Source organism: Dipodomys ordii, unplaced genomic scaffold (assembly GCF_000151885.1).
Source record: "Dipodomys ordii isolate 6190 unplaced genomic scaffold, Dord_2.0 Scaffold4, whole genome shotgun sequence".
Classification (NCBI taxonomy): Eukaryota; Metazoa; Chordata; class Mammalia; order Rodentia; family Heteromyidae; genus Dipodomys; species Dipodomys ordii.
In genome coordinates this window covers 34,358,129-34,383,432 of record NW_012267220.1, presented here as the reverse complement: position 1 = coordinate 34,383,432, position 25,304 = coordinate 34,358,129, and the positions used below count along the sequence as shown (strand labels likewise).

Below are 25,304 nucleotides of genomic sequence, written 5' to 3'. Positions count from 1 at the left end.
CCTTCCTAAAATGTTCTAGATAGTTTTGCCTATCTTGATATCCTATAATTGACATTTATTTAAAAATATCTGTGTGTTTTTTAACCTGCTTTCTGGTTTCTGGGGAATTTTTTTTGTATCTGTTAGGAAAACACAGTGGGCATTGACGTAGGCCTTCTTAGAAACATTTATTATAATTGTATGAGGAAATAAGTAGAGAGACAGTAATGCTGTCTCTGTATAAGTTTACATTAAATATACAGTGATAACTCACAGGTTGTTATCATAATTCAGACTAACCCTAGACATGTTTTGGGACAAATAAATGTACACATGTACATAGCTACTGTTATCACAGAGGAAGAATTGCAAAATAATTGAGAAAGTCTTTTAAAGTCACCCTTCATAAAATATAAAAAAGCAATTTTGGTGAGTTCATTTGTGAATCTCTATGTCTTACATTTTAAAGCAGGGACAGAGAAACTTCCCAGGTATTTGGTATTAGAATTTGTTTTGAAAAAAAACAAAAAGATAATTGGCAAAAGCTACTCCAAAAGCACCATTTATTTTTAGAGTTGAACCTGCAGAAAAGTTTATAATAACCAAAAGTTACCATCTTACTTTTTCCTCTGAGCCCAAACATTACAGACCAGTAGCAGCTAATCTTATAATAATTTATTAGAATTGCATATCACTAGCCATGTATAATAAATTATAGAAACCATAGCATCTTTATAAAGTAATATATCATATTCATTTCCTAATGCTTATTGAAGAAACTAACAAATTTAACTAGGTTATATTTTAGCATTAGTCAGATGATAAAAAATAATTACAAAAATGTTCACAGTACTTTGGATTTATGAATGACCCCATTATATTTTAACTTTTGTGCAAGTTTGAAATGTATAAAAGCCCTTTACAAACAGGCCAGAAGGTGGCATAGGTTTTACCGAGCTGCAAAAGACATCACAACTCCTTTAACATGTACTTTACACTGTGCAGTCCGTTTTCTCAAGCACTGTCATAAATGCAAATAAATAATTACTGATTTCTAAGAGTCAATGCCAACAAACAACATTAACAGCTTGACAACATTTTGAAAATTTGGATAAAAAATTTCAGTAAACAATATGTGCTAGGTATTCTCTGTCTATCCTCCCTCTCTCTGCCCAGTTTGATAGAGAGTGAGAGAAAGAGGGGAGAGAGGCGAAAGAGAGAGGGAAGAGAGAATGGAGGAGTGAGATCCGTGGAAATTTAAGTCAAGTCCTTTGGCCCAGCAAGTGACTCTGGTGCCTGCTGTCTTTCCAGCCATCTGCTGTGTCCTGTTCTCGCTGCACCTGTCCAGACTCTTCTACCAGTGACAGTTTTTTCCTGCACTGAAAAGAAAGTTTTCAGTGCTTGCTGAAGCATTTCCTCCTCTGAGCAACAGCACCAGCCATGAAATTGGTTGGAGTGTGAAGGCACTCTGCTGTGTTCCTTTCCAACCTCTGAGTCTGGATGGAGAAACTTGCAAGACAGCAGCAAGATGCTGCCCTGGTTCAGGTCTTGCAAACTCACTTATTCTAGAAACGTCCAGTGGTGGATAAGATCCTTATCCATTCTGTCCCACTCAGTGGACCTTGAGGGAATATTTCCGCAGCTTCAGAAACTGAAGAAGTTTGTCTTTCGTCCTCTTCTTCAAGGCCATCAGGGCTCGGGTTTTCTCCTCCAAATCTTGGTCTATAGCAAATATGATCTTTGCTCTCTCCTCAGCTTTCTTGTCTCCAGAGTTTTTGAAGAGCCTCTGTAATGATTCTTGGTCTATGTTTTCAAAGATATTGCCCACGGCTTTCTTCCGAGAGGCTGTGTCGAAGTGGTAGCCGTGGATGGATGGGCTCACTCGCAGCGACGTGGACATGGTGATGGCTTGGTGGCTTCGCTTTGCTTTCATCGATGTTGTGAGATCTTCAGGAACTCAGCTCCCAGGCGCTGCAGAGAGTCAGTGGCAGGATCATTCTGGGACTGCTATTTAAAGTGTGAACAAAGCTCCCAGCTCAAATTACACTTGTGACATCAGAGTGATCTCAAGGAAGAATAACCACCCAGAGTTAACAGTTGCCCTGCTGAGATCCTGTGAGATCCCCGTTCCTGGACAAAACCCAGCCAGACCAGGCAGGTCCTCAGGCTTTCCCTTCACATCCCAGGAAGCAAAAGGATTATACAAAGGAGAGTCCTTCTTTTCAAAAGATCTGAAACCAGGCAAGATAAGATATAAATGGGGAAGCTTAGACTCTCAAAATCTCCCCAAGAGACAGCTGAAACAAGGCGCTCTGCCAAGTTCAGGAAAGTTTCAGTTACCAAAGAAGTAATTAAAGTGCACTCCAAGCATTTGGCAGCCCCCTTCCGTGCTCTTTGTACATCTGTATCAGGGGCATGCCAGAGCTGGCAAGAATACTTCAAAACCCAGGAAGTGCTCTGAAGTATGTGTGATTCTGGAGTCCAAGTTGAAGTTCACCTAACCAAGAACTGTAACCATAACATCCCAGAGCTGGGTCAGTGGCAATTTATAATCACTGAAGAAGACTGTAATTTCATAATAATAAACAAGAATACCAGAGGAAAATATCTCCTCAGACTTTGCCTGGGATGACAATAGCTATTAAAAATGCAGACAGAGCCTAGCTCGTAGCTCATGTTAGCTACTGAGGAGGCTCTGATCTGAGGATTGAAGTTCAAAGCTAGCTTGGACAGGAAAATCTGTGAGATGTATCTCCAATTAATCACCAAAAACCTACAAGTAGCACTGTGGTTCCAAGTAGCAGAGTGCTAGCTTTAAGCAAAGGAGCTCAGGGACAGCTCCTAGGCCATAAGTTCAAGCCCTACAACCCAAAGAAGAAAAGAAGGCAGACAGAAAAAGTCAATCAGTGCTCTGTAGGCTTCATTTCTAAAAGGAATAAGCTGACCTTTTGCTTTAAAGTTTATTTTGGAATCACCCAGACCTAGTCAGAGAGATACTTTCTTTAAAGAAATTTAAATCTGTTATTCTTGCCATCCACAGGATTCCAACAGCCAGCATCCCTGCTGATGCATGAGTTATCATCTACTACATGCTAGCTTTAAAGGGCCAGAAATTTCTTCGAATGGACTGAATGGTTGTCCATTTTCTTGTCCTCCATGAAGCAGGGGCAGCTCTTTCTCATCTGGTCCAGTCAGACCTGGGAAGCTACCTCAACAGAAAATAGAGTGATTCTCACATCTTCATTCGCTCTCTCTAGCCAATATTTACTAAATGTATATTCCAAGTTCAAAATTTCTTTTTTATGGGGGGGGGGTCCAGTCATGGGGCCTGAACTCTGGGCCTGGGCGCTGTCCCTCAGCTCTTCAGCTCAAGGCTAGTGCTCTACCACTTGAGCCACAGCGCCACTTCCAGCTTTTTTCTTTTTGTTTATGTGGTGCTGAGGAATCGAACCCAGGTCCTCGGGCATGCAAGGCAAGCACTCTACCACTGAGCCACCTTCCCAGCCCCCAAGTTCAAAATTTCTAAGGCATTGTAAACACAACAGAAAGTCAAACTGTACCATTAAAAAATGTGGAAGTGACGCCATGCATCTGTGAACACAGCGGTAGGAAAGGAGGAGGCAAATGCATTGACAATTTAAATCAACCAGCCTAGGCTACTTTGTGAAAATTTGTCAAAGAAAAAAAAAGGGACACCCCCCCTCCCCCAATCCTTAAGGAAATGCGACTTTACCTTAATGAAATTTGCATTCTAGTGGGAGGCAATAGGAGGTAATGAATGCCACAGATTATGATGAAGCAGAGGCAGAGAAGGATGGAGGGAAGTCTGAGACTTTCCCAGGCTAGTCAAGGTGCTTGCTGACCATTGCTATAGGAGAAGCTGCAGAAACTGTAGGAGGTAAGAAGGAGGCTATAGGGACAGCCACAGCAAGAACTTTTTAGGCAAAGGGAGCAGCAGGTACCGAGGCCTGAAAACAAGAATACACATCCCCATCCTGCTGTCAGAGCACAGAGAAGCTGAAAGAGTGGTCGGACCGCTCAGGATGGGAAGGTGGTGGAGGCAGGTGAGGGTGCGGGGCCACACCAAGGCTTCGGTACCCTTAGCTTTCACCCTGGGTCATCAATTTAGCTCTTGGAGAATTTGCAGTATGGATTATGATTTTACAAGATAGCTGTCACTTCTTCACCTTGTGGAGGCAAGCGATGGAGAGGAGTGACAAGATGGGGCCATAAACTTCCAAAATACTCTAGGTAAAAAGGGCCAAGAAAATTGATTCGCTTCTGGGCCTTTTGTGAAGGGAAAGCCCGGAAGACTGAGCAGGAATGGATATGAGGATGAGGCAGAGGCCCACTGGCCTCCTCCTTGCAAGTGCATCTTTGAGGAGCATTTCTTTGGAGCTGCTCAGGTGTGTACCGGTTCTTCCACTGAAGAATTCTGCATCCTGATGCCATGACTGAGTGCATATCCTGTCACATGTTTGCAGCAGGCCACTTCCCTGGCTGCTAGTAAAGTTATTATTATCAGGGCAACAAGGATTCATTGAGTATTTCCTACAAACTGTAATGAAAAGCAACTTACATAATTCATTTTAATTATCAGCATTGCTCAAGACTTCATCAGCCTTAGGCACTGCTCTTCCTTGAGGTAATTCCTATTTGGGTTCATGCTTTCTGCTATTCCTAATTTATTGTTTGTTCCAAAATTTTTATCCTTATCCTGGACTTGTTGTTTGAGGCATAGGCTTATTAATGTAGTTAGACAGATCCACATTACTGAATAAAAATAGTGTCCAAAGATCAATTGTGCTCTAAAAGATAGAAACTCATTTCTTATCCTTCATATCTCCTTCTTTTATGCGTCTATATATAATCTATCACTGAGTTCTTCTAGGTCTATGTACGTTCCCTTTTCCTCAGCCATTTGCTTTAGCTTTATCTTCAACTGGCATGGCTTATGTCCAACCACTATAAGGTTGTTACTGAGATTCAAATGCCAGAGTTCACTGATAGATTTTTCCCAGATATTCAGCTGTCAGACCTTTGGGGACTGCCACCAAACAAGAGCTACATGCAGGTAGATGTAGGTAGCAAGAGAAACTGCACCCAGGGACTCATCAACATGAGGACAGAAGTGTTTCCAACCTCTAGCTGTTTTAGCTCTGAGGGTCATGAGTACATCATTACAAGCATCTTTGGTTTTACTGAGGTCTCCCTCCATCCAATCCTGTTTCCTGCCCTTCTGTAAGCATGAATCCCAAGGCTTCTCCTTATCTGGCACCTGCCTGCTTATCTTCTTTGTGCCTGCTTCCTCAATAGCCCAGCCTGTGACAAGTCCTTTTTTGCCTGGAACAAAACCAAGTCTCTTTCCTGATATCCCTGATTCCATTCTCACGCTGAATTCTCCACTTAGCACTCAGTGTAACATCTTTTCATAAGTGATCCAATCAAACTACTCTTCCTGTTTCTATTAGACTCACCCCAGGCTATAAGTGTGGCCTTTCCAAGTGTGATCTATGATCTACAGAATCACATTTGACACTCTTCCTCTATACCTCCACATTCTTTGTGTATTGCACTCATTCCTGTCATAAGGATTTGCACATTTTTTCCTTTTTTATGATAAATCCTAGTCATTCATAAAGTCTTAACTATTCCCTCAGAGAGCCTTGTCAACATACACAGGACCATACTTTAGTACCACTAATTAGGGTTTGCAAATATGCATTTACCTTTATGATTGCTCATTTTGAGTATTATATCTCTGAGCAAGAATCAGATCTACTATTCTCCTTAAGTTCCTAGATCACTTAATATAAAAATTGTTGGAAAAGGTCAGATGAGTTGATGTTAGGTGAAATGAACCCCAAGATATGTATTCAAATATTTTTTCTTTCATGCGATTGTTTCTAACACATTTATAAGATGATTTCTTTGTTGCTTTGTATGTCCCTCCCCCACAGTATAACCCTGCTTTCACTGTACTTAATGTTGGTATAATTTGTGGAGGGGAAGGGAAAAAAACAAGTGGTTTAAATAGGGATACAGGTGGACCCATTGCAACAATGAGATGTACAAGTCGTTATGTTGAAAACAGACTTTATAACTTTGGTGGGGGTGGGGGGACACTGGAAGGGATGGGAAGGGGAAACAAGGGAGGAGGCAACAATGCTTAATAAGAAATGTACTGATTACCTTGCCCATGTAATTGTAACCCCTCTGTACAGTATTTTCACAATAAAAATTGTAATAATGTAAAATAACAATGTATGCAACTTCACTTAATTCTTAACTCAATGTTGTAGGAATTTTTGCAAATCTCATGTTAAAATACAAGAAAGCCAAGCTCTATGGCTCATTCTCCTATAGTCTCAGTTACTTCAGAAAAATGATGAAGGAGGAGGATCATTTAGCCCAGGAGCAACTGTGCGTGAAAAAATATAATCTCCTCTCTGTGGAAAGCTGAATAGTAGACCTTGGGTACGTCAAAGCTCTAATCTCTGGAACATATAAATACAAGTAAAAGGGACTTATTTAGATGGAAAACATGATTTTACAGGTATGAATAAGTTAAAGATCTGAAGATGTTAAGATTTATCCTGGCTAACTGAATTGACCCATACAATCATTGAGTGTCCTTGTAAAAGGAAGATAGAAGGTCAGAAAGGAGAACAGATGCTGTGCTTCTGGATCTAAAGATGTTGTAGAAGGGGCTCATGCCAAGCAATCTAGGTGCCTGACGAAGGAAAGTGACAGTGTTTCCCTTAAATCACCCGGAGGGATGAATGGTCATCATACAGACTTACATTCGATTACGGATTCCCTAAATTGTAAGACAATAACAGTTCTTTTAAGCCAGGAAAACTGAAAAGTTGTTACAGTAGCAATCTGTAGAGAATATACTCCCCAAATCCTTCAGCAACAATAAGAAAGTTTGAACCCAAAGCTACCTGACTCCAAAGCACATGATACTAAATTGAGTGATGGATTTCCCTGAAATTGGCTATGGTCTGTCTTCATGAAACCTGAATATTAATTGTTATGCAACATTGAGCAGCTCTCCTGAAGTACTGCCTAAAAAATTGTTGAGATGAACTTTTGAGATTAGAAAGTTTCAAGTTTGTTTAGAGGACAAAGCCATCTACAGGGAAACAATGCTGGTTTCTGTTTCCGGACAATGGGACAAGAACTGAAGGTGATAGTCAGCTGACTCTCTCCTCCAACTCAGTATATGTTTGCAAAATCTTTATCTGCTGCCTCCCTGATGTCCTTCCCTTCTTCATATAAATATTTCCAATGAATCAGGTGGACAACAGGATCTAAAAGTTTCTCACAGGACTTCACAACTGCACATGGACACATTCCAGAACTTCGCTCTCTGTAATAAAGACAGGAGACAATGAAGGAGATTTTATACAAGGGGCTGGAGGTATGGCTCAGTGGGAGCTCTTGCCTATCAAGCATTAAGGTCTTGATTTCAATCCCTGTACTGCCAAATATAAATAAATGAATAAGCACATTGAAGAGAAAATAAAATGGGACACTGAACAATTATTAAGTGATAACTAGATCTAGCATTACACACATAATGTCTGGATTATTTTTCCCAATAGTACTGGAAGGAGATACTTTTGACCTCCATTTTTGCCACCTCCAAGGTGCTAGACTCAGAAAGGTTAAACAACATTCCTAAGGTATGTCCTGCAACTGGAATTCATTGCCAGATTTTTTGTTATGTTTTAATCTTCAAAATCTCTTCTGAGGTTTTTACTAATTCTTCACTGGATTACGTGCTCTTCCTTTTCACATCTCCAGGAGCTTAAGCTTATCTTCTTAGATTAAATGTTATGATTTATTTGTATCTTTCATCCTTGTTATATATCTGAAAAATGGTTATTAAATTATTATGTGAGTGAGAAATGAGGATGAGTGCCCACAATTAACTCAGATGCTGCCGCGGTCTAGTTTTCCCTCCTCAGGCATTTCCTGAATGTGAGGAGAGTATAGAAACCAGCAGGGCCTGATGCAGCTCAGGGGTGAAGCACTTATCTGAAGTCTCTACCTTAAATTTTAATATTTTGTTTTAAGTGCAAACATTTCAGATATGGACACAAGAGGTCTTTCTTTGTTGTTATTGTTTTTAATGTACTATGTAATTTTTTTGTTTCCTTTGTATGTTCTTCCACCTATGGTATATCCCCTATGATCACTGTACTTAATTTTTGTGTTCTGCATCTTGTATACCATTTGTCTAATTTGGGGAGGGGAAGGGGAATAACAACATGCTGAAACAATGATACAGGATGACCTATTGCAACAATGATGCCACAAGACAGTATATTGGAAATGAACTTTACAGCTTCAGGGTGGGAAGGAATGAAGGAGGTAGGGGAAGGAAGGGATAGTGGGAGAACAACAAGGGAAGGGGTAACAATGCTCAATAAGAAATGTACTCATTGCCTTGCTCATGTAACTATAACCCCTCTGTACAGCATCTTTACAATAAAATAAAAATTTTTAAAAAGGAAAAAAATCAGCATCCGTTACAATTACTCCATACTGTTACACATATAATCTTATCTGACTTCATTTTACAGATGAAAACTCTATTATAGAAGTTTAACTGTCCTAACATCTAAGCCCTAACTAGATGACAGAGCTGGTCCAGGAGCTCTCCTTATCTGATTCCAAATTTTGCATCTTTTTTCCAATTTCACAGTGACTTTTTACGTTTTCACATTTTACTTGAATTTTTATTGCCATGACTTCACTCAGTGTTATATAGATTTATTCACAAATACTGAAAAGCCTCTATGCAGTAGGTAAAATGCTACATGACTGGGGAATATATAAAGGGGCAAAACAGCCACTGACATCCTGTTTGTGGAACCTGAGTTTAGGAAAGAAAAGGGACTTTAAACAAATAAGTAAACATATAAATATATGGAGAACAATTTCATATAAATCTTAGGACTAAAAGTATCATATAATTTGAAGGAGGAAACAAGCCAGGTGTGGTAGCACACGTCTATAAACCTAGCTACCCAGGAAGTGAAGGATAGAGGCTCTCAAGTTCAAGTCTCAACTAGGCAAATAACAAAATACTACCAAAAAGCAGAGAGAGTACATCACAAATGATAGAGCACTTGCCTAGCAAGTGGCAGTCCCTGAGTTCAAGCCCTAGTAACACACACACACACACACACACACAAACACATACACACGAAGCGAGCCATGTAAAGCATCTCTGAAGAAATTACATATAAACTGAGACTTAGAGTAAGTATAGAAATTTGCCTGGAGGAGACAGCAAGGATCTCTGGATGTAGTAAAGGATGGAGTAGTAGGCAGGGATGAGTTTGAAGGCAGGAAAGCAGACACAAAGGACTGGCACACAGACACATGAATAAGCAGAGGTCAAATGATGTAGGGTGATGAAAGACATGTTCAAGATTTAAAAGTTTGTTCTAAGTGAAACAAAGAATCTTTACAGTACTGTAAGCATGGATGGGGAATTGTTCAGTCTTTAAAATTTTATTTGTTAGAAGTTACTTTGGCTGCTGAGCAATAAAAGACAACTAAAGAGAGCAATTTTGTTCCAGATACAAATAATTCTAAATGTGTTTTGGAAATAAACTCAATGGTACCCTCAATAGATTGGAAAGGGGTGGAAGAGGGTCAAGGATAAGTTCGGGATTAATTCTTTGGCAGTCTGGTGAGAAAGTTGATTTGCAGGAAAATGGAAGGCTGACAGGACAGTGGAGAGAGATCAAGAGTTCACTAATGTGCACAGTGAACCTGAAAGGTGTGGAAAACAGCCAAGACGTTCATTGAATATATGCCACTAGAGCTTAGAGGAGAAACCCAAAGTATAATTAAAGCTCTTTTTCTCAATAGTAATCGTCAAGAAATCGACACTCAAAATAGCTTTCTTTCCTACTGACAGGTGAACCAGAACCAGAACAATGCTTGGCACTAGGTAGACTCTAAACAAATAGTTTTACAATTCTTTTACATAAGAAAAATCTTTAATAGTTTTAAATATCTAATATTTAGCTCAGATAGAGCTAAGCAACACACAGCAATGAGGTAACTGGTCTGGTCCTATTGTTGCTTTTCATTGGTGTTCAATCTCCTCCATCTTCCTGTACTTAGCAAAGGCTGGCTCTCTACTATCCCACTTCTGGCATTTTACTGGTTAATTGGAAGTAAGAGACTCTAGGTTTTGTCTGTCTGAGCTGCCTTTGAACTGAAATCCTCAAATATCAGCCTTTGAAGTAGCTAGGATTACAGAAATGAGCTACCAGTGCCCAGCTACTTGGAAGGCTTCAATCATATACCATATTTTTATTATTCTGGATTTTCCTATTTTCCTATAGGTGTGGTTAATTCTTTTTACAATCAACTAGGAAACCTTTCTTCAGTTAGCTTTATTAAATATATTCTCAGTCTTAACTTGTGGTTTATAAGAAAGGGTAATAGTTTTATTTAGAAATGTTGATGCTGACATTTAGTGTGGTTCATAGGAAGGAAATAATGCATAATGAAGCAATACACATTTTTTTAAAGCCAAAACCCAAAAGCATTTTCAAAGTCTTTTAGTCAAACTGTGGGAAAAATCTACAACTTTTTTGAAAAAAAAATTACAGCCCAAATCATTTTTACAAAATGCTCCTTTTTAAAGGATGCTTTTGCATATGAAATGAAACAGCTGTCTTTGGTTAAGCCATTAGTCTATATTTGAAATGGTTCCTAAAAAAAGAAACAGAAGATAAGCTGTTCCCTTTTTTAATTTTAATTAGCTGTTCAGATTCAGATACTGAGCCCCTGGTATTTATAGCTTCTTTAAAAAGAAAACAGTTGTGAACATAAACTAATGTGTTTTCCTCAGGAAGTGAGCATGAGATACTTATTCGTATTTATAGCAGTGTGTGTTTCTATAATCTATGATTAAAGCCACAGTAAGTCTCTGTGAACCATCTCCTCCCACTCCATGTGAGCTTCTGGCTGAGCCCAGACATGTGGGCATGTTTCGTCACTCTCTACGTGTAGCTAAAACAAATGGGACTTCCTTGCACGCACATCCCAAATTGTTCAAGTACTGTTGTCATGCCAATGGCACTCATGGAGTACTCTGGAAGTATCTCCTCTATTTCTTTCCTTTTCCAAACCTGGAAGGTCACAGCTAGCCCTTCTTTCTTCAGGGCCTTTGAATTTTGCCTAACATTCTGAGAACTATATGCAGTAAATCTGTGAGTGATCCAGAGAAACCTAATAGATAGCACCCTCCAAGTCAACAGGGTTGAAGTCTTGAAGCTTGTATGGAGGTGAAGGGAACCCTGGGTAAGAACAGCTCATCTCAGTTTGGATATTTGAGGAGTTACCTGGCTGGGAAAATAGGCTTGTCTGAAAGATACGAAGTATTAAGCATTTACATAGTTGTAATTGTAACTTTGAATGGTAGACACCCCAGGTCTGAGCTCATCGCTGTAATCATTTTTGAAATTATCTTTAAAAAGTCTATAACTACAGAAACATAGGTGTGCCTCCGAAGTTTACACCATGCTGCCAACTCCTCATTCCTTCCTTCGTGAATGTATCCAATTTAGCCAATAAAATAATACTACATTATTGCACGTACATTCCATCCACTTTACTATCTCCTAAAAAAACAAATGCTGCATATGTTTCTTAGCCCTATTAGCCACTCCTTTGAAAATTACAAAGCATTTCCTCTTCCATCCATACAGGGGTAATGAAGAGAAGCTAGAAGAACAAGGTGCTCATAAAGAAGGACAACAGAAAGCTGAGCAGGTGATCTAGATATGAATATAACAGCATAGAGTCATAAAGAGACTGGGGTGAAGGTTGTAGTGGTCCAAACATACTTCTGAAACATCATCAAACACCTTTTTAGAAGCATGCGAATTTAGTACATTTGGTACATGAATTTGAGCTTCTAAAATATAAGTTACAGAATGTGTATGAAATCTGTGAGTATATCTCTGTGGATAAACCTACTCAAGCATGGGAAACCTAATTCTTAAGACAGAATTGGAAAGAGAGGACTGCCAGGTACCAGTGGCTCATGCCTGTAATCTAACTACTCAGGAGGCTGAGATCTGAGAATTACAATTCAAAGATAGTGCAGGCAGGAAAGTCCATGAGACTCAATAAACTACTAAGAAAAATCTGGAAGTGGTGTTGTGGCTCACATGGTAGAGTGCTAGCCTTGAGCAAAAGAAGCTCAGGTACAGAACCCAAAGCCAGTGTTCAAGCCTCAGGACTGGCAAAAAAAAAAAAGACTGGTCTACAAAAGAAGGAAAATCATCTTTAGTACATTGATATTTTTATGATCATTCTGAGACTAGCACTCAATAAAAATTTATTGAAGATTTTGTGTCTTAGATGTTAAGGAAATAAATCATGGTTCCTAATCTCTTATTTAGTGTGAACATTGTAAACATTGAAGAACTGGTGATCATTGAACAATATTGACATGTTACTGAGACCTCTACAGTATATCAACCTTCCTTTATTTTCCTACAATTTCCTTTTTTTTAAAAAAAACATCCTTGACATCAACTTGCTCTGTAACATTTTGTCTTTTTTTTTCTTATGATGTAACACCTACCCTACACGCGCTCTCAGTCCTTGTTAAATGTTTGTTGGCTTTTTGTCCCCAATTCATTGTGCTCTAAATCTTACTTTAAAGTTATTTAGGAATCATGACATTATACATGAATATGGCTGACCAGTTGGCATAGTTAGGACCTCTATTCTCTCATGTATTTTGCCTTGAGAATGTGAACATCATAGCAGTTTGACATATATGACTCAGGAAAGGGAGACGATTTTCTGAGGACACAAACTGTTTTGTGGAGCCCTAAGGGGGAGGGGAAGAGGAAAAACCACTAATAGCTGGTTCCCTGCAAATTTGAGTGATGGTCTCCCCTATCCCCCCCTTTCCTACACTTCCATTCCAGATAATAAACACCTTCCCTGGGTTCTAACTTGTTCTGCAGCTGGAGAGAGAATCTGAACTTTATACCTTAAGGCAATGAGACTGACATTTCTGTGGGCCTTTCAGAAGGTGCCTGCCCTGAAGCCTCTTTTTCTCCTAATGCCACATGGGACTTCAGTTTCCCACAGTCAGCAAGCCCAGTCTGAAGTCCTTGCTGTTCATTTCTGACCCTTCACAACCAGCCATTAGCACTTAACAAGGAAGTCACAAAATATGTGTTGTAGACATGCTAAGACCTGATGCCCATTTGTTTTAACTTCCAAAATGTGTAGAGCATTCTGGCAAGTTTTTCTGCCTCCCTGAACTAGAGCTGTTTTTTCTTTTACTTTTTTTATGTTAACCTTCAATTCCCAGGCCATTTCCAGGTTTATGTTTGTCTAACCTTAAAGATGCTTCAGAACACCAAGTTCTGGGACTTTCTTCTTGCCATTCAAGCTCTATGTCCACAGTGTTCTGCCGTTCTTGGCAGAGTCCTCATTCTCAAAGAGAATCAGAGAGATTTGGATAAGGAGGCCGCTCCCTGCGCAGCTGTGAGGTTAAGCACTCCCTAGTGCTTTGTGTTCCTGAGGCCCAAATCCCTGAGGTGACAGGGACTGTCCAGACTCAGTGAACACAGAATCTGGCTGTTCTTTCCTCCATCCTTTCTCTCTTCTCCCCCTGGCAGCTAGTCACTGATACAAGATGCTCAGGGGCAGAGGTGGCAGAAGGTGTGTTCAAACCTCAGAAACTCCTCCAAGAATAAGACACTTGAAAATTTCAAAACAAAGCAATAACTAACTCTCAAGTTTAGATCACAGTTTTCTGTCTAGATGTCAGTAGAATGGGAACATTACATGAAACCATACCTCTTTAACAGGAATTTTGAAAAATCATCTCACTGTTCAATCTTTCCATTAAAACTAGATATTAGAAACATCAGAAGCATGAGAGAATTTGGGAGCTTGGGCATAGTAATGGAATCTTGTAGAAAAGAGATATGGGAGAATGCTCCCAGTCTCAGCTGGTTGGCTGCTATTTCAGGGGCATACTGAGTGTATCAGAGTATCACCGGCTATTTCTCAGAGATACCTGGAACCACAGGATATGAGTGGTTTCACTGTGCACCTCCTGCTTCTTGTGCAGACCATACACTCAGAATCATCAAGAGGTGGCTGGAAAAGGGAACTCTACTGCATTGTGGGTCGGAGTATAAACTTGTTCAACCACTCTTGAAAGCAGTATGGAGGTTTCTCAAAAGACTCCACATAGAGCTCCCCTAAGGCCCAGCAATCCCACTTTTGGGCTTTTACCCAAATGATCACAAACAAGGCCATACTAAAGCTACCAGCACAGCTATGTTTATTGCAGCATTATTTACCATAGCTAAGATATGGAACCAACCCAGATGCCCCTCAGTAGATGAATGGATCAAGAAAATGTGTGTGTGTGTGTGTGTGTGTGTGTGTAATTCTATGCCTCCATCAGAAAGAATGATACCACTCCATTTGTGAGGAAATGGAAAGACTTGGAAAAAATTATGTTAAGTGAAGTAAGCCAGGCCTAAAGAAACATAGATCCCATGGTTTCCCTTATTTGCAATAACCAGTATAAGTCTAGGACAAGCAGAAAAGGTCAAAAGCTGTGTGCATATGACCATATAAGATGATGCTAAGCAAAATGAACCCCAAAATAGGGACACAAGAGGTTTCACCTTTTTTGCTATTCTTTTCAATGTATTAATAATGTATTATGTCATTTTTTTGTTTCTTTTGTATGTTCTTCCCCCATGGTATAATGCCTGTTTACACTATATTTGATTCCAGTGTCCTGCATCTTGTTTATACATTTTTCTAATTTGGGGAGGGGAAAGGATATAATAAAATGCTGAAATAAGGATACAGGTTGACCCATTGTAACAATGACATATATAAGACACTATGTTGAAAACAAACTACAACTTTGGGGGGTGGAGAGTTGGGGAGGTAAAGAAGGAAGGGATGGTAAGAAAAAAACAAAAGAAGAGGTAACAGCTCATTAGGAAGTGTACTCATTACCTTACTCATGTAACTGTAATCCCTCTGTACAATATCTTTACAATAAAAATAATACTAAAAAAAGACTGGCTGAATAGTTCTTCTCACTTGCTTCCCAGCTTCCCTTTCCCCTGACTATGTTGTACAGTTGACTTATCAATTATTTTTGTTTTGGTGGTAATGGAAGGGAAGTGATTCAATTCATTCTTGGAAAAATACTAGAGAAAAGTTAGTCCAAAAAGTTACTGTAGGGAAGAAAGTACCAGACAGATTACTGTAAATAATCAGAATTCTGGCCAGCAGAATTCCAGTGTTTGTAGAAGAGGGAAGAGAGGGACTATTTCTAGAGGTTCTCTATTTGGCACATCCTTAAATATGCTTTAAAAGTTGACTGTAGGAAAGCCATAGTAACAAAAACAGCTTGGTATTGGCACAAGAACACACCGGAGGATCAATAGAATAGGATTGAAAACCCAGAAATGAATGCACACACCTCTAGCCACCTAATCTTTGACAAGGGAGCTAAAAAAAAATAGAATGGGAGCAAGACAGCCTTTTCACTAAATGACACTGGCAAAATTGGTTAAACACCTGTAGAAAACTAAAGCTAGATCTGTATTTATCACACTGCACCAGAATCAACTGCAAATGGATCAAAGACCCTGAAAACATTACAGAAAGGAATAGGAGACACTCTAGGGCACAAGCTGAAATTTTCTTAATAGAGACCCAGAAACACAACAAATCAAAATAAGGTTGGACAAATTGGATTGCATGAAGCTGCAGAGCTTCTGCATAGCAAAGGACATAACTAGCAAGATCAAAATAAAGCCCACAGACTGGGAGAAAATCTTCATTAGCCATACAACAGAAAAGGGTTTCATATCTAAAATACACTTAAAAGCCAAAAATTAAGTCCCACCACAACAAATCCTTAAAGAAACAACAACCCAATTAATAAGTGGGCTAAAGACTTAGAGAGACTTCTCTGAAGAGGAAATGAGAATGGCCAATAGACACATGAAGAAATGCTCATCTTTTCTAGCCATAAAAGAAATGCAAATCAAGACAACTTTGAGACTGCACCTCACCCCAGGTAGAATGGATATTATCAAGAAATCTAGTAATAACAGATGATACAGAGGATGTGGCCAAAAGGGAACCCTACTGCATTGTTGGTGGGAGTGTAAGCTTGTTCAACCACTCTGGAAAGCAGTATGAAGGTTTATCAAAAGACTCCACATAGAGCTCCCCTATGACCCAGCAATTCCTCTTTGTGGCATTTACCTAAACCATCACAAACAAGGTCATACTAAAGCTACCAGCACAACCATGTTTATCACAACATTATTTACCACAGGTAAGATATGGAACCAACCCAGATGTCCCTCAGTAGATGAATGGATCAAGAAAATGTGATATATATATATATATATATATATATATATATGTGTGTGTGTGTGTGTGTGTGTGTGTGTGTGTGTGTGTGTGGAGAGAGAGAGAATGGAATTCTATGCCTCCATCAGAAAGAATGACATCACCCCATTTGTTAGGAAATGGAAAGACTTGGAAAAAATTATATTAAATGAAGTAAGCCAGGCCTAAAGAAACATAGGTCCCATGGGTTCCCTTATCTGCATTAACTAGTATATGTCTAGGACAAGCAGAAAAGGTCAAAAGCAATGTGCATATGACCATATAAGGTGATGTTAAGTGAAATGAACCTCAAGACAGGGACACAAGTGGTATTTTCTTTCTTGCTATTGTTTTAAACGTACTTATAATTCACCATGTGATTCTTCTGTTTCTTTTGTATGTCCCCCCCCCCACCCAATGGTATAACTCCTGTTTTCACTGTATCTGATTCCAGTGTCCTGCATCTTGTATATACATTTTTATAATGTGCAGAGGGGAAGGGATATAACAAAATGCTTAAGTAAAGATAAAGGTTGACCCATTGTAACATAGTGTCACACTATGGGGGGGATTGGGGAGATGGGGGGAAGGGATAGTAGGGGTAAAACAAAGGGATGGTAGGAGGTAAGAATGTTTGATAGGAAATGTACTCACTACCCTACTCATGTAAGTAGAACCCCTCTCTACAGTATTTTTACAATAAAAAATATATGGGGGGGAAAAGTTGTCTGTAGGGTCCTATGAGACAAATAGTCAGAAATTTGTAAGAAAAAAAAACAAAAAAAGGAAAACACTTAATTTCAGTTAAGTGCAGTTAATAAGTAAATGTACAGGATTTATGTTTTCTTTGGGTCCACCTGTATTGAAAATGCAATAGAGATTTTTCACTAAACTGGTGTACCTACCAGTTGTTACTCTGGTTAATGTTTCTGTGTCTCCCTACTTGGTCTCCCACATCTACATTCATTGTGTGCTTCATCGACAACGTATTGCACACAGGACCTGAAAGGGATTCTCACAGCAACTTACAAGCCATTGAGAGAACGTCACCCCTGCTTTTATTGTATTTGATGTCGGTATAATTTGTGGAGGGGAAGGGGAAAAACAAATCGTTTAAACAAGGATACAGGTGGACCCATTGCAACAATGAGATGTACAAATCGTTATGTCGAAAACTTCACAACTTTGGTGCAGGGGGCGGGGCCGGGCGGGGAGGATTGGGTGAGGGGCAGGGGGAGGATGGGAAGAGATGGAAAGGGTAAACAAAGGAGGAGACTACAATGCTTGATAAGAAATGTACTCATTATCTTGCCCATGTAATTGTAACCCCTCTGTACAGTATTTTCACAATAAAAAAAGAAAGAAAAAAAAAAGAAAACGAAGGCATAGGGAGGTGACATGTCATAGGACATTAAGTAGCTCAGCTGGAAAAATCATCTCAATTCCTGTGACTCCAGATACCTACTTTCTCAATGTACCACCACTATTTGAAAGAATAGTTTCTTTAAATACTCTTGGAAGCATTTGAAAGAGTATTTTGTTTGCTAATACTTTTTATCTGTGTTATTCCCAAGAGTGTAAGAGAAGGGCTAAATGGGAGAAGATATGATCTCTTCCAGGAAGGAAGGAAAACAAATGAAACAGATGGGAAATCTAACAATGCTTTTATTCTTGAGATGGGGGTCTCACTTCCTACCCCAGGCTGGCCTCAAGCTCATGATCCTCCTGCCTCCCTTTCCTGAGTTCTGGGATTATAGGAGTGTGCTTGCGATCATGGGCTGTATACGTTTCTGTTGAATGAATGTAGGAGTGGTGACTCAGTGATGGCACTAAACTCAGATGGTCTCTTAATAAAACTCTTTATCATAAATTTTGTGACTTTCCATTAAAGGACATATGATATAGTGTGGTTCCTATAACAAAGGTCTAGATTTGAAACAGGAACAGTTACTTATTAATCCAAAAGGAATCAAAGTCAATTGAAACACATATATAGCATCAGGTGAAAGCACCCCATTTATTGATTTTTAGATGCCCCATTTCTTAAGGAAAAAGATAACAGATCCTGAACAACCGTGACTAGTTCATAATATGGAGGAAAAAGTTCATTTGTGCATCTGACTTTAGATTTTGCTAAAATAAATGAGAAGATTTATGTTATGATTCATCATGTCATTTTCTTAATTAACTTGGAATTGGTATTACTTTGATTCCTAAGTAACAAAACTTTTTTGATAGGTTGAGTGTCATAGTTATAGAAAAATACAGTTTGGATTCAATGAAGAAATCTGAGGTTTCAAGAATCAGAATCCTTCTGTTTACCACATAATTATTCTAATTAATTCTAAATTTCTGAGTTTGTCATGTCATTTCTTTTTTAAAGTTAGCATAAAAGCATTATCAGTGCGTACCAATTCTAAAATGAAAATTATGTCAAAAATGTAAGTTGGAAGCTGGGTACCAGTCTCTAATGCTTATAATCCTAGCTACTCAAAGAGTAGCTGAAGATCAAAACCAGCTGATTCATAGCCAGCTTGGCCAGGAATCTCCATGAAATTCTTTGGTTGTTGTTGGTGGTGGTTGTGGAGCTTGAATTCGGGGCCCAAGTGCTGTCCCTGAGCCTCTTTTTGCTCTACCTCTTGAGCCATAGTGCAACTTCTGGTTTTTGAGTGGTTAATTGGAGATAAGAGTCTCATGGGGATTTTTCTCAGATCTCCTGAAAAACTAGGATTACAGACATGAGCCACCAGCACTTAGCTCCTTAAGACTCTTATCTCCAATTAACCACCATAAAGAAAAGCTTGAAGTAGAGCTGTGGCTCAATCTGTAGAGCACTAGCAGTGAGCAAAGAAAGCTCTGGGACAGCATCCAGACCCTGAGTTCAGGTCCAGGATTGACACAAATGCACACATATACACACACATACACACACGTGTGTATGTATGTATATATATATATGTATGCATGTATACATATATGTATACACATATACACATATGTATGTATATATGACTTACCAAACTCAAATAAGAATGTTGACTTGTTGGTGCCCTGGTTTATATTGTGTGTTTAAGTATGTTCACCTAAAACTAAGAGCATGTGGTATGCAGTATATAATTTTTGCATCATGCTTTCTTTCAACAATATAAATACTGATTTCTTTCCCTCACAATCTATATGAATTGATTTTGTGAATGTGACTTTAATTTATTGCTATAAGTTTATTTATATAATCATACTTTAAATTAACAACAATATTATAAAAAAGGCCATTGCTAATTTATAAATGACATTTCAGTAAATATTTTTATCTATAAATCTTTGCTTTGATCTGATTATTTCCTCAAGGGTAAATTCATGAAACTGGTATTGTTGGACTAACATACATGTATTCTTCCAAGGTTTTTGTACTAATTCATCATTCCTTCCAGAATTTTATTTATATACCCTCTATTCATAATTAAAACTTATATATCAATTTTATAGCTAAATAAAAATATACATTAACGCCCAGGCCCAGAGTTCAAGCCCCACGACCGACCAAAAAAAACAAAAAACAAAAAAACAAAAAAATATACATTAATCATGTTACTTTGAATACTATGATAGGCAAATACTTTCTGTTTCTGTATTCATTTTATTCTTGCTTTGTATTTGTCATATGTTTGAGTTCTCTTTTGAGATGTTAATATTCTTCCTGATTCATAATATATTTAGTTTGTATCATATATATTAATCCTTTGGCAAAATTTTCAGATGCTTTTCTTATTTTATTGTCTTTTAATTTTACTTTTGATGTAGATTTATTTTTAGGTTGACAGATGTTTTTCAACCTTTTTTATTATGTTATCCCTAATTTTTATGTTGGAAAAACTATACTCACCATAAGAATGACTAAAAAATATTACTGAAGGCCTACCAACTAAAAGACACTGATGAAGGTGTTAGGAATTCCATCACTAGCTTCTAGGAACAGAATTTTTGCCTGCATTGAGTTTGTAATCTAGTGGTAAAAGATCTACAATAATTAACATTTAGAGCCAACTAAATGAATAAATAATAATATGCTTTCAGACAATTTTAACTTCACAAAGAAAATGAAACTGTGCTTACAGCTAGTATCACAGGGTGACTGGATGACACTGCAAATGAAATCAAAGTGAAAACCACCTATGCTTTCCTTGACAGAAGAGAGGCCAGTCTCATTCAAGTAAGGCAGATGACATAAAACCTGACATCAGAGCTAACTAGATCAGATCTTTCAGATCTTTATAGATCATGATGAGGAACTCAAATTCCAAACTTAGAATGTAATATCTTCACTCAGTCTGTTCAGTGAAAAAGTTCATTGAAGTGGCCTCAATTGTATGAACTGTTTGAAGGGGACAAGAAAAGAAGCCATTGTTATCAGTAAGGTGAGAGAATATGGTACACTTACCAACAGTTGTAGCTGTAGACTTTACATTCCTCATTAGATTTATACTAATCTGAAAATAAACTAGTTATTATAGTATTTCTAAATCTCATTTCTCTCCATTTCAGTCACTCTGTTACTGTCTTGTCTTTTTTCTTGTGCTAGCCTTACCATTTTAACTATTGCAGTTTGAAAAGATTTCCATTAAAGTAAATTTCCTCATCATTGCTCTTATGTTTTCAAACTTCTTCCTTATTTTCTTCTCAGATGATTCTTAAAGTATTTCCTCAAATCTTGCTTAGCAGGGCATGGATTTTGAAGAGTAATGCATTAAACTTATTTTATATTGCATTAAAAATATTTTTAAGTATCCTGGTTTTGACAGGGTCCTTACCCACTTTCCGCTGATTTTTCCTATGGTTTAGATAAGTGTTGTTAGGAGCTAGAGATCTAAAAGTCAAATGCTTCTTTTTTTTTTATTTTGTTGGTCATGGGACTTGAACTCGGGGCCTTTCCCTGAGATTTGTTTTGTTCTCAAGGCTAGTGCTCTAGTTATACCACTTTGAGCCACAGCTCCACTTGCATTTTTCTGGTGGTTAATTGGAGATAAGAGTCTCAGGGACTTTTCCTGCTGGGGCTAGCTTTGAACCTAGATTCTGAGATCCTGATTAGCTAGGATTATAGTTATGAACAAACCAACACCCAGCTGAAATACATTTTCAAGATAGTTTATTCATGCTGGAAGATCAAGTTGTTGATTGAGATAGCTTCTAGGCCTTTAGAATATGGTTATTCCTTGAGTTTTTGTTTCATTTTGATTTTGTTTCTTGGCAGTACTATGATTTGAATGCATTCTTACCAATGAGCAATACCTCCACCCTGACATACTTTTTTTTTTTTTGTCTTTTCTTTTTTGGTACTGGGGATCGAACCCAGGACGTTGCACTTGCTAGGCAAGCGCTTTGCCACTGAGCTACATCCCAGCCCCTGACATACTTTTTAACTAACAATATTTTATTTTATTATGTTATAATTTCTAAATTTTATAAAAGTTTATCATGGTAATATAATATACTCCCTTGACATAATATAGTACTTTGACCACATTTCCCTCAGTTACTCTTATTTATTATCCCTATATAATTTTAACATGTTGACTCCATTTTCAAAAGTGCATATAATATACTTTCAGAATGTTCACCCTCCCTTACCTTCTCTTTTCACCCCTGCCTTCCCTCTGATTCCCCTCCCCCCAAAAGCCCCTTTTTATATTTATATCTTTATTTCTTGTTTTGATTTTTTCCATTTAGATTTCATATATTAAAGAAGCATATGATACTTGCCTTTATGAGTCAGGCTTATTTCAATGAATGCAATGTCTTCCATTCTGTCCATTTTTCTGAACATGACATTATTTCATTCTTCTTTATGCCTCCAGACATGACTTTTTTAAAAAATAAGTTTTTATTGTGAAAATACCACACAGAGGGGTTGTAATTACATGAGCTAAGCAAGGTAATGAGTATATTTTTTATCAAACATTGTTGCCTCCTTCTTTGCTTTTTTCCCTACCATCCCTGCCCTCCCATCTCCACGACTAAACTCCCCCCCACCAAAGTTGTAAAGTTCTTTTTTTGACATAGCATCTTGTACATCCATTGCTGCAACAGGTCTACCTGCATCCCTATTTAAACAATTATTTTCCCTTCCCCTCCACAAATTATACCAACATCAAATACAGTGAAAACAGGGGTTGTACTGTGGGGGAGGAACACACAAAGCAACAACAAAAAAATCACCTTATAAATACGTTCGAAACAATAGCAAGCAAGAAAAAAAATACTTGTGTCTTTATCTTGGGGTTCATTTTGCCTAACATCATCTTATCTGAACTTTTCTGCTTGTCTCAGACATACATTAGTTTTTTCCAGCCATGACTTTTGCCCACCATTTTTGAGATAAGGTCAACTTTCCTGTCTATGCCTATGTCCACCAACATCAGGCATTTTGGGAACTAGGATAACAGGCATGCCAATATGTCCATCTCTTCCTTGAGAAGGGATATTGACAATTTTTTTTTCTGCCTGGGATAGCCTCCAATCATAATCTCAATATCTACCTCTCCCTGAGATGTTTATACTTGAGGACTAGGTACCAAAAAGAGTTCCTCAAGAGTAAATATTCCATGGATTAGGACAGAAGCTTCAAGGACACTATGAGTCTCTTCAAGAATAGAAGGCCATTTCTTCCATATTTGGCCTCTGTTCATACCATGATCCTCTCTCCTTTAGTGGAATAATAAGAATATGAATTTTCTACTTTTGTATCAGCTGTGGAACACTCAGAATTAAATTATGATATTCAATTTTTAGAAACACCTTTGGTCAGTGTTTTCTGGCTCAGTAACTGCATCCTTTTTATTATTGCTTTACAAAGTTTTGATCATTACTTCAATTATTTAATATTTAATTTTGCAGGCCATCTCAAAAAACTTTCTGGAAGTAGATTGCATGTAAACATAATCGATTATTTTGGTACTTCTGCTGTGCTGATGAGGCTTACAGTTCTCTCTAGTTGACTCTTCTCTTTCCCTTTGGCTTCTTTTATTTTGTTTTTTTTGGTAATGATTGTTTTGGTTTTTTAACTTGGGCATAAAAACTGAGTTCTTAGAACTAAGGAAAACAGATTTGGTTAAACCTTCATGTTGCATGAAGATTGTCTCATGCAACAGAGCTTTGCATACAGTTGTAGAAAAGGCAGCAGCCCCTAGAAGCATCTTGAATGTTCACCACTCCAAATGAACACTGTGAGCCAGGAGCTTTTGTTTTGTTCACTACTGTTTAGCTTTACCTTATTCTATAGAAAGGTAAATTAATCTCATTGTGAAAGAACAGGAAGGAAATAATATAATACATTTTGGATTCTTATTTACAATAAGTATATTCTTATGCTTTCCATAAATTCAGAGCAATATCTTCAGCTTCTAACAGTACATGACAAGATAAATTGCTAGTGATTTTAGGTAAATCAGGGATTTGTCAGCCTCAGAAACAAAGTTGAAACCTGTGACACTTTTATTGTTCAAAATATAAAAGAACTCCCAATTGATACCAAAGAAGACATTTACACACACACACACACACACACACAAGACTTTGCTTAGAAGATTTTTGTGTCAGGCAAAAAAACTGGGAGCTAAGGATATGTATTTGCATATAAATATAAACACATGCTAACACATCCATTTGTCAACACACAGGCCCCTTTCTTATGCCATTTTTGCAAGGTGTTCTGCTTACAAGTGTCCCTTAATCAAGGCCAAAAAGCAATATGTAAATGGAATTAGAAGTAGGCAAATGCCATGTCTTTTTCCTTCTTTCTTTTCTGCTTTCTTTTCTTCCTTCATTTCTTCCTTCCTTTCTTCCTACTTTCTATCCATTTTGGTGACTATTCCTTTACACCCTAAATTCCATGAGAAATTGCTAGAAGCCTTTAATCTCCCAGAATTACTCACATGGTCCATAATGGACATTAGGTAAATGTTCATTACATAAACTAATGGTGTCAAATAATTTTTAAATAAACATATCATCTGAGTTTCTGTGTGGTGTGTGTGTATGTGTGTGTGTGTGTGTGTGTGTGTGTGTGTGTGTTTGTAAAGGCGTTGGCATGATATGAGGGAGGAAGAGAGAGAGAATTTAGTATAGTTGTCAGTTTCAAAAGACAAGAATAGGCAAAATACAGGGGGTCTTTGGCTACCAGAGTGGCCTTACACAGTCATCAGAAAGTGACTGGCACATCCATGTAGGGCTGGAAAACTGAGGTGATGGTAAAGATGCAGATCTGGAGACTTGCTAGAAGAGCAGAGTACACACTCTTATTTCTTATCATGATTCAAGAAAATCTTATCAGAATATCTCTCTTCCTTTTCTTCCCTTGTTCTTCATTGTGATCAATGACCTCTTGAATTTAATGATTCTTCACAGAGGTGAAATCAGGAAGGACAGCACTCAGTGATCCCCAGTTGACGTGTGGGCAAGGACCACAGCTCTGGAAGAGCTGCCTGCATGGAACACAAGCCGCCCTCATTATTTGTGATATTAATGTTCTAGAAAGCCATTGAGGACTCCAGATTTGTGAATATGGCACCATGCTATTAGTGGAGGTGTTGGGTTAGGTTCCTGTGAATCTCCAATCATATTATTGACCAACTGATGATCACATTACTTTACGTGTGGTCTGGCTTAAATGAACCTTATTTAATGTGCATTGTGGAATTGTTAATATTGATCTTACAGATGACAGCAACATAGAATCTACACCTGGAAAGCGCATTTTGCATTTTAAAGCACATTGGGCAATGCTCAGAAATTTTTTTTTCACTGCTGTCCCTTGGCACTAAATACACTGCAAAAGGACACTCCATTTATAGAACAATGCATAAAAGAGAATGTCATTGTAA

The 25,304-nt window shown here is 38.1% G+C and overlaps 1 protein-coding gene across 1 annotated transcript; it reads right to left on the bottom strand.

The window, feature by feature from the left end:
- Positions 1 to 525: 525 nt before the first annotated feature.
- On the bottom strand, positions 526 to 2,101 carry LOC105993594 (chromosome unknown open reading frame, human C8orf4). The gene has a single exon (XM_013026901.1). It carries the CDS (start codon positions 1,910 to 1,912, stop codon positions 1,592 to 1,594), a length of 321 nt encoding a protein of 106 aa, XP_012882355.1. The 5' UTR covers positions 1,913 to 2,101; the 3' UTR covers positions 526 to 1,591.
- Positions 2,102 to 25,304: the final 23,203 nt, after the last annotated feature.

Bases quoted from the DNA above. Each gene is read 5' to 3' on its own strand.
- LOC105993594 (XM_013026901.1), bottom strand. From the start codon at position 1,912: ATGAAAGCAAAGCGAAGCCACCAAGCCATCACCATGTCCACGTCGCTG.